At 52.2% G+C, this 19,406-nt stretch overlaps 2 protein-coding genes across 4 annotated transcripts in view; one reads left to right on the top strand and one right to left on the bottom strand.

Annotated features, from left to right (window-relative positions):
• The window catches only part of ZNF362 (zinc finger protein 362), a 178,713-nt gene that overhangs the window by 26,556 nt on the left and 132,751 nt on the right, over positions 1-19,406 (top strand). The window contains exon 2 of one of the 2 annotated variants that reach the window (XM_034960693.3): positions 10,760-10,810. The exons of the other annotated variant lie outside the window; for it this stretch is intronic. Coding sequence (XP_034816584.3) covers positions 10,760-10,810 — 51 coding nt within the window. The remainder of the gene's footprint in view (positions 1-10,759; positions 10,811-19,406) is intronic. 2 annotated transcript variants of the gene reach the window in all.
• TRIM62 (tripartite motif containing 62) overlaps positions 1-19,406 on the bottom strand; it is a 37,042-nt gene that overhangs the window by 4,733 nt on the left and 12,903 nt on the right. For both annotated transcript variants that reach the window (XM_003812543.6, XM_034960681.3), the window contains 3 exons: positions 15,378-15,473; positions 9,596-9,852; positions 8,157-8,272 (listed from right to left, as the gene is read on the bottom strand). In XM_003812543.6, coding sequence (XP_003812591.4) covers positions 8,157-8,272; positions 9,596-9,852; positions 15,378-15,473 — 469 coding nt within the window. The remainder of the gene's footprint in view (positions 1-8,156; positions 8,273-9,595; positions 9,853-15,377; positions 15,474-19,406) is intronic.

Here is a 19,406-nt window from a genome sequence, read left to right as displayed (position 1 = left end):
TAACTGGCCAGAGGAGAAGGAGGAAACTGGGATTGGCTTTCCTTAGCCTGAATGACCATTTCCAGGCAACAGCAAGACAGAGATGAGGAAAAGTGGGAAGAAGGAATCGCCTCCGTTCCTTGGGGTCTTGGACATCCAGCTCTCTGGCTCTTTCCTTTACTGGCGAAGTAGGGACATGGTTATGCTTGGCTGGAGCATTCTCCCTACTTCAGTTGCCTCTGTTGGCTGCATTGATGTGCAGAAAGAAGATGCCTCAATGATGGGGACTGTCCCCAACAGGGAGCTACAGCCAGTCCCTGAACTGTGCCTCTGTTCATATACCCACTGGACCAGTGACCTATATCAAGTTCCTTCCATGATCTTTGCCAGGAGTAAGTTTAGTTTTGCATTTTACCCTCTTTGTTTCTGTCCTTTGGACTTAGAGGGCTGTATGGAAGTAATTAGCCTTGTGAATAGAGGGGTCAATGGAAACTCAATCCTCTGTCCAGGGACATAGAAGACGGGGAACCAAGAGAGGACGGCCACTGAGTTGGTGGCTGGATGTTTCACCCTGTGGTCTGACTGGCCACAGGCAGCTTGTCAGAACCAGGGGGCCCCTGCCTGGTGGAATGTGGGGAATTCCCACAGTGGGGTCGGGAGGTGGGAGTGGGAGGGAGCTGTAGGAGGAGTGTGTGGTAGGGGGAAGAGCTAGATTGAGAAGAGGAACCTAATCAGACATAGGTGGGCCACCCCTATGACAGTGGGATGTGGATCACACTCAGGTGTGACAGCGGAGGGGCAGAAGAGCGATGCACTGTGCCCAGGCATGAACAGCAGCAGTTCAGAGTGCTGGGGGAACCTAGGCATGATATCTAAGGCGCCTGGGTGATTTGAGACCAGCAACAGGCAGCAACCGAGGCTCAGGGCAGAAGGACGGGTGTGGGGCGGGGGGTACCCTCGAGCAGGTATAAGGGCTCAGCCTCAGACTTGTAGCTTATGTAGGACAATGTGAGCCACTTGTGGTGCCACTGATGAGTGGGAGGGCACCCTAAGAGGGAGACAAGGGGGCTCTCCGTGGGTCTGAGACCAGTAGACAAAGATGAGCCTGCAGATTGGAGGAAATCCTGACCCACTGAATGCCAGCCCTGGCGAGCGGACCTGTGCTGCTTGAAGCCCAGGGGACAGGATAGGTACAGGGCCTGCCACTCACTGGGCTGGCCTAGGGGCAGGGCCTGCCACTCTCTTAGGCGGGGGTGTGGCCTGACTCTTAGGAGACTTCTATACCCCAAGGGGTGAGGCTGGGGCAGGGTGTGGCACCCTAGCTGAAGCCACCTCTAAGGCCTTGCACGCATCATTAACACAGGGTCTTGGCTCCTGGGGCTCCCTCCCCGAGGCTAGGGCTAACAGGAGTAACAACCTTCAGACCAGAAAGGGACCTAGAAGGGGCATGGCAACACCCCTTCCCCCTCTGAGAAGTCAGTTCCTCCATCTGTCCCTCATCCCCAGGAGGTGACAGGCCCAGCAAAACAAGTGCAGTCCCTGGGGGCTCACTATTCTACAGGTCAGAGCTCATTTCTAAGTCCCGGGACACCAAGATTTATAAAAACAAGCCAGACACTGAGGCAGCCCGTCTGGTCTCCAGGTGTGTTCTCCATTCATTTAAGCATCTCTGAGACCTTGAGGTCAAAGGCATTCAGGAAGGATCATGGACTGTGGAGGTCCCAGGAGATGTTTCCCGGCCACCACTGAGCAATCACATTCTGCCCAAGCAGTGGAGAAAGCCCTCCCGGGGCACAGCCCAGCACAGCTGCTTGGCAGTGAGTGGATTGTGTTTCTTTGTTCTCAAGAACAGAGGCTTCCAGCATGCAGAGGCCTGACAGAACATGAAAGGCTGGCTGTAAGCGTTTTCCTCTGGCCAGGCCTTTAAAAAACCAGGTTCCTCAGTCCCTCAGATGTACAGGGCAGACATGTGCAAAAACATTCTCACATTCACTAGCTCATGGGAGCACCACGACAGACCCAGGGGCACAGATTGTTCTAGCCATTTTTCAGAAGAGGAGACTGAGGCTCCAAGGAGACAACTCTGAGGTAAGTGGCTTGCTCAAGCTGCCACTTGGAGAGGAAGCAGAGTTGGAACTTCAGCTGAGGTCTTTTCACATCATGCTCTTCCCAGCATGTGGCCCCAGAAAGCCTGTTCAGCAAGACTGGGGAGGCTGGGCTCGGTGGCTCACGCCCGTAATCCCAGCACTTTGGGAGGCCGAGGCAGGCGGATCACCTGAGGTCCGGAGTTCGAGATCAGCCTGGCCAACATGTAGAAACCCTGTCTCTACTAAAAATACAAAAAATTAGCGGCGCATGGTGGCACATGCCTGTAATCCCAGCTACTTGGGAGGCTGAGGCAGGAGAATCGCTTGAATCCGGGAGGTGGAGGTTGTGGTGAGCCAAGATTGTGCCATTGCACTCCAGCCTGGGCAACAAGAGCGAAACTCCGTCTCAAAAAGAAAAAAAAAAAAAAAGACTGGGGAACCATCTGTCGATTCATGATGATAATAACAATAAACAGACAGGAATCAAGTACTTACTAAGTGTTACAGGATCATTATTACAAACAAATAATTTAATCTGCATAGCTACCCTGGGAGAGAAATGCAACTATCCTGGTTTTACAGATGAGGAAACGGGGGCTCAGAGAGGGGAGTGCATTGCTCTGGGTCACACAGCTAGGCAAGGAATGTGCTGGGACTCAAAATGACTGGATTCAGATTAGCAGGGGGTGGGGAGAGCAGCCCAGGATGGGGAGGAGGCAGGAGCAAGGCAGGCTGCTCCTGGTGTCCTTGGGACAATGGGCTGCCTGGCCTGGCTGGGGAGGCAGTTTGTGCCTGGGAGTTGGGGGATTTAGACCAGGTAGGTAAGAAGGTCACAGTTGGAGGAGAGCTTCCTAATGTTAGGCTGGGGGTGGGATAGAGGGGTGGGAGGTGGGGGAGGGCGGAAGTGCCAGAGCAGGGGAGTGACAGGTGCTGGATGGGGTTCTCAGGTGACCCAATAGGAAGCCTGAGCCGGAGGGGAGGGGCAGGCAGGAAGCTGCTAGAATCCATGGGCTAGGTCCCTGGGGGCACCCCTCCCATCTGGACATAAAGGGCTTTGGTGCTGGCAGAGGAGCCAGACTGACTTCACAGGCCCCACAGACAAAGAAAGGGGCCCAGCCAACCAGGCTGCTGCTCTCTGAACTCCCCAGGGGCCTCTGCTCTGGGCAGGATGTTGGAGCACAGGCTGTTCCTCCCTCAGCTCCTCTCTGGCAGGCAGCTTTCTCTAGAGCAGTGGTTCTCAACTGGGCCAATTTTGCTTCCCAGGGACATCTGGCAAAGTCCAGAGACATTTTTGGTTGTTACAACTGAGTGGGGTGGCTACTGGCTACTGGCATCTAGTGGATAGAGGCCAGGGATGCCACTAAACATCCTGCAGAGCACAGAGCGGGGCCCTGCAACAAGGAATGGTCCAGCCTCCAGTGTCAATGGGGCTGCGGTTGAGAAACCCTGCACTGGGGTGATGGCAAGTTCCACATCCCTTTGCTCCCTTGTGAGGGAGTTGAGAAGGGAACACTAGCATCCCTATTTCAGAGGAAGAAACTGAAGTTCAGAGGAGGCAGTGACTTGTTCAAGGCTGTGCAGCAAGTTTCTTCAGTCAACAAATACTTACTAAGCACCTATTTTATATGAGGCGCTATTCTAGAAACAGAACTGAGACTAGGATCCATTCATTTTTTTATGCATTTATCGACAAACATTTGCTGTGCTAGCTGCTGGGAGTGAATCAGACCTGGCCTCTGACCCTCACAGTTCACAGTCTAGTGAGTGAGACAGCCACACAGACAATGACAAAACAGTGAGACCATGTAAGCCCAGGTTGCCTTGAGAAATCCAGGAAGGCTTCTCAGAGGAAGGTTTTATAAACTAAGATGCCAAGGAGAGTAAGAGTTGGCCATCAAAGACTAAGGATTGTGTAGAGGGCTGCAGCCGAAGGGAATGGCATGTGCAAACGTGTAGATGAGGGAGAATACAAAACATGTAGATGAGGGAGAATATGGCTCATTTAAGATCTAAAGATGGGCCGGGTGTGGTGGCTCACGCCTGTAATCCCAGCACTTTGGGAGGCTGAGACTAAGTTCTGGGAGGCAAAAGTGCATCCGAGGCTCCGATTCCCTCCCCAGTCACTGACCCAGGACAGCCCTGGAGCAGGGAGCCTGGGGAGCCTTCTAGCCTCAGCTGCCACCTGCTCCATGTCTGTCACAGCTCGGAGAGGCAGTCCAGGCACCTCAGCCTGGCATTCCAAGCCCTATAGGATCTGGGGCCTGCCAGCTTCTCATTCTCTCTTCCATTATCTTGCTCAGCTATATGGAACCATCTTTAGATCTTTTTTTTTTTCTTAATTAAATTTGTTTTTTTTGAGGCTGGGCGCGGTGGCTCACGCCTGTAATCCCAGCACTTTGGGAGGCCAAGGTGGGTGGATCACGAGGTCAGGAGTTCAAGACCACCCTGGCCAACATGGTGAAACCCCGTCTCTACTAAAAATACAAAAATTAGCTGGGTGCAGTGGCGTGTGCCTGTAATCCCAGCTACTTGGGAGGCTGAGGCAGGAAAATTGCCTGAACCCAGGAGGCAGAGGTTGCAGTGAGCCGAGATCACGCCACTGTACTCCAGCCTGGTTGACACAGCGAAACTCCGTATCCAAAAAAAAAAGTGGCCAGGCGCGGTGACTCACGCCTGTAATCCCAGCACTTTGGGAGGCCAAGACGGGCAGAACATGAGGTCAGGAGATCGAGACCATCCTGGCTAACACGGTGAAACCCCGTCTCTACTAAAAATACAAAAAATTAGCCAGGCGTCTTGGCGGGCGCCTGCAGTCCCAGCTACTCGGGAGGCTGAGGCGGGAGAATGGCGTGAACCCGGGAGGCAGACCTTGCAGTGAGCCGAGATCGCGCCACTGCACTCCAGCCTGGGCGACAGAGCGAGACTCCGTCTCAAAAGGTCTCGCTCTGTTGCCCAGGCTGTAGTGCAGTGGCGCGATCTCGGCTCACTGCAGCCTTCACCGCCTGGGTTCAAGCCATTCTCCCGCCTCAGCCTCCCGAGTAATTGGGATTACAGGCGTGTACCACCATGCCTGGCTAATTTTTGTATTTTTAGTAGAGACGGGGTTTCACCATGTTGGCCAAGCTGGTCTCGAACTCCTGACCTCAAGTGATCCGCCTGCCTTGGCCTCCCAAAGTGCTGGAATTACAGGCATGAGCCACCATGCCCGGCCTCCCCTGACTCTTGAACGTGCCTTGAGGGACTTTTGATGTTTGTGGAACAGAAGAATGAATCCAGCCAGATGGAAGGAACTCTGACCCCTGTGTGACCTGAGGGAGTCAGTGAGTCTCCCTGAGCCTTGGTCTCCCCAGCCTCCTTCCTGGTGTGTGTGAGGTCAGAGAATGGCCAGTGAGCTTAGTAGGTAAGGAAGGGCACAGGCTCTGGGGCCCAACGTTGGGGTTTAAGTCCTGGCTGTAGCATTTCCAAGTCGTGACCAAGGACAAGTTCCTAACAGCTCTGTGCCTCCGTTACTTATTCTGAAAAAATGAGGATAATAACACTTCCCACTTCTCAGGGAGAATTCACTTCTCTATCCAGGTCTCTCCTCTAAAGGACATCGTGCCTGACTCAGGAACACACAGGGTTCTCTGCTGCCAGTCAGTTTGAATCTGCCCTTGGGGGGGATCTGTGATTTTGGGAAGGCACTGATTTCCCAGTCCCAACACCTGATAAGTCTACTAGAAACCTGTTTCAGACCTTCTTCTCTCTCTGCAAACCTCTCATCCCCTGCTCCCATCTCTGCTGATGATCTTGCTTCCTGCTTTACTGAGAAAGGTGAAGCCATCAGAAGAGAATCCCCCAAGCGCCCACCACTGCCCCACTGGCTTTGGTGCCCACTTATTCTACTTTCTCTGGGCTCCTGAAGATGAACTGTCTGGGCTCCCAGCAGAAGCTGGCTCTCAGCCATGCAGCAGATCACAGTCAAGGCTGGGCAGCAGTCAAGGCTGTCACTCCTGCAACTTCCTCTCCTACATCCTTAATTCTGTCCCCTCTACTGGATCTTTCCAATCATCTCACAGATATGCTGTATTTCTTCTATCATAAAAAACAGCACTGCCACACTCTCTCTCCTTCGCTTGAGTAAAACTCCTTTCAAGCATTGCCTCCACCTCTCTTGGACCAGCTCCAACCAGGCTTTGGCCCCTACTGCTCCACCCAACAGCTCTCATCAAGTCCACCAATGACTTCCTTGTTGCTAAATCTGGAGAATAGTCTCTTCTGGGTTCTCCCATGCTTGGCTCAGCAGCCTTTGTCACTGTTAGCCACCCTCTCCTGGAAACGCTTCCTCCAGGCTTCCAGGACATACCTGGGTTGCCCTCCTATCCCTCTGACTGCTCCTTCTCGGTCTCCTTGGCTGGGTCCCCCTCTTGTCCCTGATTTCTAGGAGTGTTCCGGGGCTCCTGATGTTAGGGCAGCCCTCTCTTTTCTATCCACCCCCACTTCCTAGGTGATCTTGTCCAGGCTCATTAAAAGCTGTCCATATGTTAATGATGCCGGTGCTGACCTTCCTTTTGTATTGCTGGCTTGTCATCCCTACTGCCTTTTCAGCATCAGTGCTGAGATAACTAATTGGCATCACAAACCTTACAGGCTTACAACTTCATCCTTTTAGTCACTTTGGCTGAAATAATTGCTATCTCCCTCGTCTTCTTTCTTTCACACCTGGATTTGCTAATCCGCTAGCAAATCCTGTTGGCTGTCCTTACAAAATATGTCCTAAATCCCACCCCTTCCCACCCCCTCCACTACCACCACCCTGCTTCACGCCCACATCACCTCTTGCCTGGATTATGCAGTGGTCTCCTAACCCATTTCCCAGCCCCCATCCTTCACCCCCTTCAGTCTATTCTCAACCCACTAGCCAAAGGGATCCTTAAAAAACTTAAACCAGTTCACGTCACTTCATGGCTCCAAGCCCTCCACTGGCTCTCATCTCACTCAGCATAAAATCCAAAGTTCTCACAATGGCCTACAGACCCTCGTGGTGTCTGGCCACTGCTACCTTCTCAGTCTCTTCACCTTGACCCTCCTTCTCACTCATCTCCCTCCAGCCACGTTAACCTCCTTGCTCTTCCTGCCTGGGAAACAGAGGGAGACTGGTGAGAGTGAGATGTACTCCTGCCTCAGGTCCTTTGCACTTGCTGTCCCCATGCCAGGAACACTCTTCCTCCAGATACCTACGTGGCTCACTCTTCTTCAGCCCTTGACTCTAATGCTTCCTTCTCAGTGCGGGCTGGTTCCTGGACCACCTGTCTAAAATCTCCATCCTGTCTCACCTTTCCCAGCCCCCTTCCTTATTCTTTGTCAGTATCTAATATGCTCTGTATTTTTCTGATTTACTTTTGTCTACTTTCTATCTCACACCCTAGGATGTAAGATGCGTGAGGGCAGGGACTTTTGCCTGTTTTGCTCACTATGGTATCTCCAGCACCTAGAACAGTTCCTGATGTGAACTCTTATATACCCTGTTGTATAGAAGGAGTCTATGAAGTGTCCAGGCCTCAGTCATTTCATCTGGAGAATGGGTTTGCTAATGGAACCTATCTCATGTTTTTTTTTTTCTTCCTTTTTTTCCGAGATGGAGTCTTGCTCTGTTGCCCAGGCTGGAGTGCAGTGGCTCAGTCTCAGCTCACTGCAACCTCTGCCTCCTGGGTTCAAGCAATTCTCCTGCCTCAGCCTCTCGAGTAGCTGGGATTACAGGTGCACGCCACCATGCCCAGCTAATTTTTGTATTTTTAATAGAGACAGGGTTTCACCATGTTGACCAGGCTGGTCTCGAACTCCTGACCTCATGATCCACCCACCTCAGCCTCCCAAAGTGCTGGGATTACAGGTGTGAGCCACCACGCCCAGCCATCTCCTGGGGTGTTATGAAGGTCCACTGAGCTGAGTGATTGTGCAGGTGCCCAGGACAGGTCCTGGAACACACTAGGTGCTCAGCAAGGCACTCTGCTCATTCACCCCAACTGCCCCATGCTGTGTTTAGGACGGGGCTGGGCTGTGCTGGGACATGCCCCACCTAGCTCTGGACCATGATAACCCATGCCTTACCTGGGTGGATGTCCTGGAACAGGGACTTCCAGATGGTGTACTGCAGGGGGCCTGTGTACTTGGAGGTTGGGAAGTCTTCATATGTGAGGTTGGTCTCATGGATTTTTCCCTTGAGCCTGGAAGGAGAGCAGGAAAGGGGGCTGCACCAGGGACTGGATTCCTGCCCCAATGCCAGGGGCCCCGCAGCCACCTTCAGGGCAGCTGGCATAGGATGTGGTCATGAGTGAGAAGTCTGTGGGACTCAGATTCAAGTGCCTGCTTGTGCTGCTTCTGGCCTCTCTAACCATTCCCTCAGTCTTCTCATCTTTAAAATGGGTGCTATGCTAGCATCAGCCTTCTAGGCTTTTTGTGAGAATTACATGGCATAACATATACAGATGCTCAGCACAGTGCTCGGCTCACGGTCAACGCCAAATTCATGATCTTAGCAATCAGTATTGATCACCAACAAACCAATGACTAAGTGTTATTACTACTAAGGGAAGATTTGGGGTCACAGAGACCTAGGCTTGAATCCTGGCTTACCAGTTACCAGATAGGGGGCCTTGGCCAACTGATGTAGCTTTTCAGAGCCTCAGTTTTTTTCTTTTTCTTTCTTTTTTTTTTGAGACAGAGTTTCACTCTTATTGCCCAGGCTGAAGTGCAATGGCGCAATCTCAGCTCACTGCAACCTCTGCCTCCTGGGTTCAAGCAATTCTCCTGCCTCAGCCTCCTGAGTAGCTGGGACAAAAGGTGCCTGCCACCATGCCCGGCTAATTTTTGTATTTTTTTTTTAGTAGAGACGGGGTTTCACCATGTTAGTCAGGCTGGTCCTGAACTCCTGACCTCAGGTAATCCACCCGCCTCGGCCTCCCAAAGCGCTGGGATTACAGGTGTGAGCCACCGTGCCCAGCAGGAGCCTCAGTTTCTACATGCATGAAATGATGATGACAGTGGTAACTACTTTCAAAGGGACTGAGAGGGTTACAGTAATATAAAGCCTTTATATAGTAACACGTAATGCCAACATTATCATAAATAAAATAATATGTAATATATTTATATTATATGATTGTAAACACTATTAAATGTTACCTACTATCTATAATGTATACAGAATATATTACATATATAATAATGTAAATATATGAAGTCTTTATTCCCAGATCCTTTCTCTCCTGCACCCCTAGAGCCAAGACAGCAGGGTCAAAGTGGCTGCCCTCTAGATGGTTTTCAAACTGTGTTCCTCACCATTGCTGCTGCTCCTCTAGTTCAAGCCTCACTGGCTTCATACTCAAGGCTTCATGCTCCTACCCATAGCAGATGTCCCGTAAATGTTTGATGAAGATTTGAATGAAAGAATTCTCTGCTAAGGATCCCATCTGCCTCCACTCCCACTGCCCAGCATGGGTCGAGGAGGGGATGGTCAGCCGGGGAGGGCCCCGGCAGGTGGCACTTACCGCTCGGACAGTGAGGCCACCCCAGCCAGGAAGGTGTGCCGGTCAGTTTCAGCCAGCCGCTCCTGCAGGATCTGGGCTCCCTCCTGGACCTTGCGCAGCTGCTGGCTGTAGCGCTGGACTTTCTGCTCGATGTCGGTCAGCGTGCGGGCCGTGTCCGCCTCCAGCTCCTCTAGCATGGCCTTCTGGCGCTCACGCAGCAGCCGGTGCAGCCGCTCGAAGGCCTCGCCGATAGTGGTCCGCAGGCTCTTGGTGGAAGACTGTGGGGGACAGTCGTCAGGGGTTATGGCTGGGGGAGCAGATGGGGTGATCTCTGGGTGAGAGGAGGAAATCGAGAGCCTTGACACACAGAGAGGAAAGGGTGGGAAAGGGCACGCGTGGTGGGGGAAATGTCACATGCAAAAGCATGGTGGTAGGAAAGGATGGGCATGTTCTATGTGGTCCATTAAATAGCTAATGAAATGGCCCAGGTGAGAAAATGAGGCCTGAACTAGAGGAGCAGCAGCAATGGTGAGGAACACGGTTTGAGAAACATCTAGAGGGCAGCCTCTTTGACCCTGCTGTGTTGGCTAGAGGGGTACAGAAGAGAAAGGAGCTGGGGATAATGCCCAGGTTTCTGGCTTGGGGGTAGGAGGGATGAGGGAGCTGGAGTGAGGCCTAGGGGACAGGGTGAAGATGTTCTCTCAAGGACATAGTGAAGTCTTTATTTTTTTTGCTTTTATTATTATTAGTTTTTTGAGATGGAGTTTTGCTCCTGTCACCCAGGCTGCAGTGTAATGGCACGATCTCGGATCATTGCAACCTCCACCTCCTGGGTTCAGGCGATTCTCCAGCCTCAGCCTCCCTAGTAGCTGGGATTACAGGAGCCCGCCACTATGCCCGGATAATTTTTGTATTTTTAGTAGAGATGGGGTTTCACCATGTTGGCCAGGCTGGTCTCAAACACCTGACCTTAGGTGATCTGCCCACCTTGGCCTCCCAAAGTGCTGGGATTACAGGCGTGAGCCATCGTGCCCGGCTGAAGTCTTTATTTTACAAAAATCATTCATGGGGCTCATTCAGGGGGCTCAAGGAAAGATGACAAGATCACAGACATCAAAGAGCTTTGTAAATTGCAACGTATTGAGAAAACTTTGGTGGTTACTCGCTGTCTCCTGTTACCTCTAGGACCCTCTGGCTAAGGAGCAAGGACTGGTGTTTGTGGACAGGATCAGGGAGGTAAGCATGAACTTTCATGGTTTTCTCTGCCCCCAAGGGCACTGTGAGGCTCAGGAAGGGTGAAGTAGTGAAGGGCACAGGTTTGGTGCCTGACAGTCTGCGTAAGGATTCTAGCTCTGGGTCTCTAGCTATGGCAACGTCAGTTGCCTAAGAGCTGTGAACCTTAGTTTTCTTATCTGTGAAAGGGGTAACAAAAACTGCATTGTAGGATTGTGGTGAAGATGAAATGAGGGGGTGGTGTTGTGCGCACTCCAAGGCGCAGAGAAAGAGCCTGGTTATTGAAGACTGCAATTCTAATAAGCGTTTCCCGGAAGTCTTCATTGAGAGACGGGTTCTGAGCCGGGGCCTGAGGGATGGGCAGGATGTCAGTTGGGGGTCAGGGGAACAGGCAGAGGGAGCCGCATGAGGAAGGGCTTAACATCAGGACGACACGGGCTATAGAAGTGCGGCCAGGCTGCAGCAGCATGTGGGGCCTGCCTCTGCAATTTTACTTTGTGGGATTCTGGCTGGGAGTTCATGGAGTCAGAAATCCCACTGTGTTCAGTGCCCAGGGCTCTGTGGGAGGCTCTACAAAGGCTCAATTAGGGCCTGTTCCCTCCCCGATGCGCGGCTGCTGGCCTGCAGGAAGAACTGCTGGCGGTGGGCCAGCCTCGCTGCACATGCCCACCCAGAACGCCAGGCAGACAAAGGGGGGCGGACGAGAGGCTGGGGATGCACGGCCAGGCTGCTGTGGCCTTCCTGAGCCCCCTCACCCGGGGAGGGTGGAGGCCTCTGCAGCGGCATGTTGCTGATGGGGAAGATGGGGTCCGTCGTCCCTGCACCACCTGGAGCTGCCCTCCACAGGCGCCCAGACTCCGCAGCTACTCCTCTGGCTCCTGCTAGACCACTCTGCAGCACTTAGCCCACTCGCCACCCTCTCCTAGTTGAAAGTTCTGCTTTGCCTCCCTTCTCTGTGACTGCTGCCTCTCTGCCTCCCATGTTCCTCGGGGCTCATCCAGGTCAGCGCCTTCCATCCTCACCCTGTACACCTGCCCCCATTTTCAACTTGAACTGCTTTAAGGATGGTTCCCAAGTCCATATAGATGGCCTTGCCTGTCTCCTGAGTGCCACACCCATTTTTCCAACAGTCTCCCCAACACATCCCTCTGGGGTCCCACAGGTCTTTCCAACTCACTTGGTCTACAAGTCAACTCTTGTGTTTGCCAGCAAACTCACTGTCAGAGTGATCGTTCTAAAGTGCCAAATGAATCACAGATGATCCTGAGTTTAGGAACCTTCTTTAGCTCCTTGACACGTAGTAAAACGCTGAACTCTTTAGTCTGGCATTCAAGGACCTTCTCAATTTAACCCTAGCTTACCTCCCTAGCGCCACTGCATTGCAACTCCACCTGCCTAGAATGACCCTACCCAAACCCTGTATTCAACTGGCAAACTCCTACTCATCCTGCAAGACCTAGCTTGAAAGTGACCTCTTCAGAGATAACTTTCCTCTCTTTCAGGCACTTGGATGTTCCCAGAGCCTTTTGTCAACAGTCTTAATACATTGTCCCACATTTTCTGTCTCCCTGGCTAGTAAGTGGGCCCCTGCTGGGTAGGAATGACATCTCCCTTGGCTCTGCACCCCTGTGCCCATCCCAGAGCCTGGTACAAGGCTGGCAATCAGGAGTTGCTTGAGGGGTGAAGGAGGGAAGAGTCTTGTCTGAGATTGCTCCGTAGAGCTGGGTGCAGGCTCCAACTTCTTTCCAGGCTGGGGTTTCAATGTCTCAAGGACGAGAGAGGATGGGAGGGAAAGGGGGGAAGGCAGGGACAGGGCAGCCAGCAGTGGAACATCAGAGTGACAGCCACCCCTGGAGCCCCAAGTACATTCCCGATGAGTCCTACTGACCTACCTGGCTTGCTGACTGCAAAGCCATAGCTCTTGCAGGATACCCCAGGAGACATCCCAGCTGGACTATGCACTGGGCTCTGACAGGACTGGATGGTAAGCTCCCGAGTTGCCATTTTCTAGCTGTGGGACTTTAGGTTGGTCCCTCAACCTCTCTGTGCCTCAGTTGCCTCACTGATAAGATTGAGATAACAACAGTTCCTACCTGGGACGATTTTTTTTCTTTCCTGTTTTTTTGGTTTTTGTTTTTGTTGTTTTTTATTTTTTTGAGATGGAGTCTCGCTCTTGTTGCCCAGGCTGGGGTGCAGTGGCTCGATATTGGCTCACTACAACCTCCACCTCCTGGGTTCAAGCAATTCTCCTGCCTCAGCCTCTTGAGTAGCTGGGATTACAGGCACCCACCAACATGCCCAGCTAGTTTTTGTATTTTTAGTAGAGACGGGGTTTCACCATATTGGCCAGGCTGGTCTTGAACTCCTGACCTCAGGTGATCTGCCTGCCTCAGCCTCCCAAAGTGCTAGGATTACAGGCGTGAGCCACTGTGCCTGGCCGATTTTTTTTTCTTTTCAATCACTTTTTTTATAACTACTTATTGTGTGCCAGACACTGTGCTAGGTTTTAGGGAATCCTGCTCTCGTGGAGGTGACATTCTGTGAGGTTGGCAGGATAATGAAGGGGAACACAATTCTCAGCACAGAGAAAAGTTCTGCTCAACTGGTGCACCCCATTTATTCTAGTTCTTTCCAGGGCAGAGTCACCCTTTCCCCAACCCCCTCCTTTCAGCTCTGTGGCTGGGGAAACAGCCCCCACCCCAACCCACCACATCCCTTGGAACACCCTAGGGCCTGGAGGCGCTGGGGCCCTTTCAGAAAAACACCCTGCCAAGAATGCATCACCCCGCCAGGGCGCCGACCAAGGAAAACAGAGGGCCTGAGGAGGGAGATCAGAGAGGCCCTCAGGCCGGGCCATTGGAGGGGCAGGCGCAGCAGGAAAGCCGAGTCAGGCACCAGGTGAAATATGACCTCCAAAGCATCCATAGGCATTTCTTGTATAAACACCCCAGTCCAGACAGGAAGTGGGGCTGGGGGAACTCGAGGGGGATGTGGCCCCACAGGACCCCCCAGAGGCAGACAGATGGACAGGAAAGCGGGGGAGGAAGAGGTCAGTGGAGAAAAACAAAGAGGGTGTGGGATGTGGAGAGAAGAGAGTGCTGCTGGGGAGAAGGAACAGCCCATAATACTCCGCTCTCATACAGAGAGAGGCTTCCATTTGCTTCTCATCATCCAAGAGGTACAGAATCACCAGACAGTTGGGGAAACTGAGGCTGCAAGAAGCAATGAGGCCAGCATCCTGTGACTGTTTATCATCTGTTGCCCCCGAGGGTCCTGCCCAGAGGCACTCTGGAATGTTCTGTGAAGAATTGTTTGTCATGACCTTCCTGAGACCCCACAGTGGGTTGGTGGCCAAGCTGGGGCATAGATCTGGGTTTCCAATGGTGTCTTCAGGCCCCAGGATGACCTCCAGAGGCCCAGCACATTCCTAAGGCTCTGCCGCAGCTCCTGCTGACACAGCGGGGTCAGCCTGAAATCACCCCAGGCCTCACGACACAGAGTCACTCTGTATAGTGGGGATTCCACCCGGCACCTTCCAGTCCCAGAGTGCTGGACTGAGCCTGGCAGTCCCCACTGGACAGATGGGAAGGCTGGGGACCCAGGAAAGCATGCAATTTACCCAAAGTCACACAGTGAGTTAGTGGTGGGATCGGAACCCATGTCCTTCTCAGGTCAGTGGAAAGGTCTGTTTGTTTGTTTGTTTGTTTCCCAAACCACGGTAGCCAGAGACTGCAGAGTTTGGCCCTACCTTTCAGAGTCCATATCCCATGGCCTGAGCTTAAGGGGAGATGATACCAGGGCTGGGCCACCTCTGGAGGGCTTCGAGGGGACATGCTCAGGACTGACTCCTAGGCAATGGGCTCATTCATTCATTCATTCATTCATTCATTTTAGAGACAGGGTATCACTCTGTCACCCAGGCTGGAGTGCAGTGGCATGATCATGGCCTACTGCAGCCTCAAACTCCTGGGCTCAGGCAATCTTCCCATCTGTCTCAGTCTCCAGAGTAGCTGGGACTACAGGCATGTGCCACTACGCCTGGCTATATTCAATTTTTTTTTTTTTTTTTTTTGTAGAGAAGGCATCTCGTTATATTGGCCAGGCTGGTCTCAAACTCCTGGGCTCAAGCCATCATCTTGCCTCGGCCTCTGAAGAGACTGGGACTACAAGTGTGTGTCACAACACCAGGGTTGGGCGGTTTTAATAAGGGGAGAGGAGAAAGAGACTGAGCACATTCCCCAGCCCTTCAGGAGGCAGGGGGTTTCCGGAGGGTCCCGGGACCCGCCTCAACTTCCACCCAAAGTGGGAAGGGAGAAATGGCCCCGTCCTTAACCGAGGGACCAGCCCACATCCTTGCCGCCAGTCATGATGGGATGGGTCCCGCCCCATTGAACTTAACGGACGCCCTACCCTCTTCCCCACGCTGCCCTTCTCACCCCTGGTTTGGCTCCTTGAAGCCAGGTTTCCACCGCACACCCGAGGCCCCGCCCCTCTTCCCCAGCTGGCCCCGCCCCTCGAAGCCCTGCCCTCATCTCTGCCGGCCCCACCTCCGCGCCCCGGCCAGGCTCACCTTGGTCTCCGCCAGTTGTCGCTTGAGCAGCTGCAGCGCTTCGGTGTGCTCCCGCTCGCTGTCTTGAAGGGCCTGAAGTTGCTCCTTCAGCTCCCTCTGAAACACACACAGGGCCGGGATGGGGGCAGGGGCCATGCCTGGCCCAGGCATTCAGCCCTGACCACTGCCAGGCGCTGGGGGTTAGCCTGGTCTCTGTCCCCAACCTCCAACACTTGCCTCCCGTCACAGTTCAACCACCAGCAAGTCCTGTAGAGTCTGTCTCCTAAACACCTCCAGAACCCGTCCGTATCTTTCACCCGCATCTTTGCAACAGCCTCCTCCTCTTTGGCCACCCTAGAGGCTTCTGTGACAATTGACTTCCACATACACACTCTCTGGCTCCCCACACTTGGCCCTGGATCCCCGCTTAGAATTAAGGCAGGGGTCTCCAACCCCCAGGCCACAGGTGGGTATTGGTCCATAGCTTGTTAGGAACCTGGCCGCACAGCAGGAGATGAACGGTGGTGGGGAGGGGCAAACCATCTGTATTTGCAGCCGCTCCTCATCGCTGGCATTACCACCTGACTCCACCTCCTGTTGGATCAGTGGTGGCATTAGATTCTCACAGGAGTGTGAACTGCACATGGGAGGGATCTAGGTTGCCTGCTCCTTATGAGAATCTAATGCCGGATGATCACTCACTGTCTTCCGTCACCCCCAGATGGGACTGTCTAGCTGTGGAAAAACAAGCTCAGGGCTCCCACTGATCCTACATCATGTTGAGTTGTGTAATTATTCCATTATATATTACAATGAAATAATAATAGAAATAAAGTACACAATAAATGTAATGTGCTTGAATCATCCTGAAACCATCACCCCACCCCCACCCCCTGCGGTTTGTGGAAAAATTGTCTTCCATGAAGCTGGTCCCTGGTGCTAAAAAGGTTGGGGACCACTGCTCTAAGGAACCAAAGCTGTACCAGTCCAATGCTACAGACTAGCTGCCAACATTCTCCGAGGGCTACAGTGGGCTGGGCACAGTTCTTAGCTCTTTGCTTATATTAAATCACTTGGGCCTCTCAGTAACCCTAAGGGAGGCACAATTATTATCTCCATCTTCTGATGGAGAAAAAGATACAGAGAGGTCAAGAAACTGGCCCCATAGCATACAGATAAGCATATAATGGTAAAGAAGGAATTGGAACCCGGACAGCCTGGTTGTGGAGACCATGATCTTGATGCCAGGTGACACATTTTCTACCATGATGACTCCTGCGATGAATAACAATAAATCCACGACACACAAGATATCAAAATTTTAAATAAAAACATGATCAACCTCACTGATTTTTCCTTTGTCTCAGGTTCCAGTGTGGCTCAGCAGAGCATTGTTAGTGATCCTGGCCTTGTTTGAAATGTTGAATTTTGTTCATCGTGGGTTCTTTGCATTAATTTTGATTTAAGAAATATTGCATTAAATACTATTCATCTTGATTGCTGAGTTTGGGGCACCCTCTGATCCCACCCCTGTCTCCAACACCCTCCCTCATCACTCCCATCCAGCCAGTGGCCTTCTTCCTGTGCCTCCACCATCTTGAGCTCGTTCCAATCTTCAGACTATGCCCTGGCTATTCCCTCTGGCTGGTGGCCTCCACTCTCAGAGTTTCTCATGGTGACTCCTTTGTACCATTAATTTAACTCAGATGCCAACTCCTTGAAGAGTCTTGCCTGACCGCCCCACGCACAGTGGCACCTCCTCATACCCTGTCACGCATCTGGATTCACGGTCTTCCTTGCGCCTTCTGCTGTCTGAGTATATTTGACTGTGGTGTTTATTGCTTATCTCCTCACTAGAATGTGAGTTTCATGAGAGTAGTAGGAATCTTGTCTGGCTTGTTCCCTGCCTTATGCCCAGGGACTCAGTGATTATTTGTCAAGTGATAAATGGGTTGTGGAGGTGAGTGCTCCCTAGCACAGGGTCCAGCTGTCTGCAGGCATTGGGAATCTAGCCCATTGTATTATCGCCAGTTGTTCTCCTGTCTATCTCTTCTTCGTCCCCATATTGGCCCACGAGTCCTCCAGGGTGGCTCCTACTGCTCCCTCTCCATATACCTCACACCCAGCAACAGCCTGGCACTGAGATGGGACTCAATGACGCTTGCTGCGTGAATGAAGTTCCTGGAAATGGCCTCTGACTTCCCCAAGTCAGTCTGGGCTGTGAGCAGTGCCAGGAAGGCTGACTTACCTGTTCACATCCACCTCCCTCCCACTCATTCAACTTGTCAGACCAGGGAGGGCCTTGGTAAATGTCTAGTTCAATTAATTTTAAAGACTAGGCAGCAACATGGGAAAATATTCATGATGACATGCTGATGGAAGAATGCAGGAAACAAAATTATCTTTGATTACTATCAATTATTCATTTAAAAATATTTCTTGGGCAACTATTATGTACCAGGCACTGTTGAGGCACTGGGATTATGGCGAAGGACAAGACAGACACAGTCCCTGACCATAGGGACTAGTCTGGTGGGGAAGACAGACAACAAACAAGGAAAATAATAAAGGAGCGAGGTTACCAATATGGTGTGTCCTGCAGAGAAAATAAAGCAGTGTGAGATGGAGGGGACTTTAGGTAGGGTGGCCAGGGAAGGCTTCTCTGAGGAGGTGACAGCAGAAGGATGAGGAGGAGCCAGCCATGAAAATGGGGGTAAGATAGAAAAATACAAGCTGCTTGTTTTGAGAGCCCATGCTGATGCAATTGTTGGAACTCTGGCAGCCATCTCAGGCCATGAGGCAACTGTAAAGACCAAAGTCACAAGCTGAAACCAGAAGAGTAGAAGGAAGAAGGAGCCCGAGTCCCTGATGACTGTGGGGCTGCCACACCATCAGTTTACTCAGTGACATGCTAGGAAGCTGGCTGTCTGAGAAAAACTTTTTTTTTTTTTAAAGCCCCAACAGTGCCAATTTCCATGGTGTTAATGTTCCCACTCAAGTGGATTTCAAGCTATCAGTGTGAAGTAGTAGTTGGACTTGGCATTGGGATGAGATGCACACAATCAGCTCTCAGGAGCCAGTGCAACCTGCTGCAGCATACCCCACCTGGAGTCCTTTCCTAGAGACTTGTCTTACATGAGAGAGAAACGCACCCCATCTGATTGCAGCTACTTCAGCCAGGGCTCTGTTACTAACAGCTGAAAGTCATTCCTAATATTCGTGTGCAGCTTGAGCGGATACAGTCCTCGGAGCAGAGGAATCTTGTTTGCCTAAGAGAGTAGAAAGACCACTCCTCAGGTGCTTCTGACAGCCTTGGGCTATCCAGCCTGGGACACAGTGTGGCTGAGAGGCAGATGTTGAGGAGATGGGCCAAGTGCTACAATTCTCCCCCTGGTGGCCCCCATGGGTCCACAGAAGACCCAGCCACCCAGGCAGCTCTTCAGGATTTCTGAGAAACTGCCTTGGAGTCTGCCTTCCTCACGTTGCTCAGGGCACTTGAGAAACCTGGACATTTCCTCCCTGATTTTGCAGTCAGGGAATAAGGACAGCGGGCTTGCTCCTTCCTCCTGGATCCCGGGGGAATCAGAACACTCGTTTGCCCATTCCACAAACATGTGTTGAGACCTTGGGCCCCACATGGTGCTGTGTCAGGGATGGGGAGAGATGAGGGGTGAGTCCTAAATGTGATGCCACGAGGTGTGCATGTGTTGGGGTGACAGTCAGGGACACAGACACTTACATCATGGGGAATGCTGCGATCGTGTTAGGAGATCCCAAACTTGCTCCTCTCCCGATATTCCCCATCTCAGTGAAGGGCACCCCTCCCCCAACTCCATCCCAGCCAGAAACCTCAGAGTGAGAGTCATCCTTGATTCCTACCGCCTCTAAACCAATCCAGTCACCAGGTTTGCTCTGGAATTTGTTCTCTCCTCTCTATGCGTGCTGCCTCTGGTTCGGTTTTTATCACTTCTTTTCTGGGCTGTGGCCCCAGGCTCCTCCCTGCCTCTAGCTCTCCTGCTGCTCCAAGTGCCCTGCACAGCAGCTGCAGTG

Source organism: Pan paniscus, chromosome 1 (assembly GCF_029289425.2).
Source record: "Pan paniscus chromosome 1, NHGRI_mPanPan1-v2.0_pri, whole genome shotgun sequence".
In the NCBI taxonomy this organism is placed as follows: Eukaryota; Metazoa; Chordata; class Mammalia; order Primates; family Hominidae; genus Pan; species Pan paniscus.
Note: the sequence above shows the minus strand (reverse complement) of the source record. Positions and strands in the feature narration are given on the sequence as shown.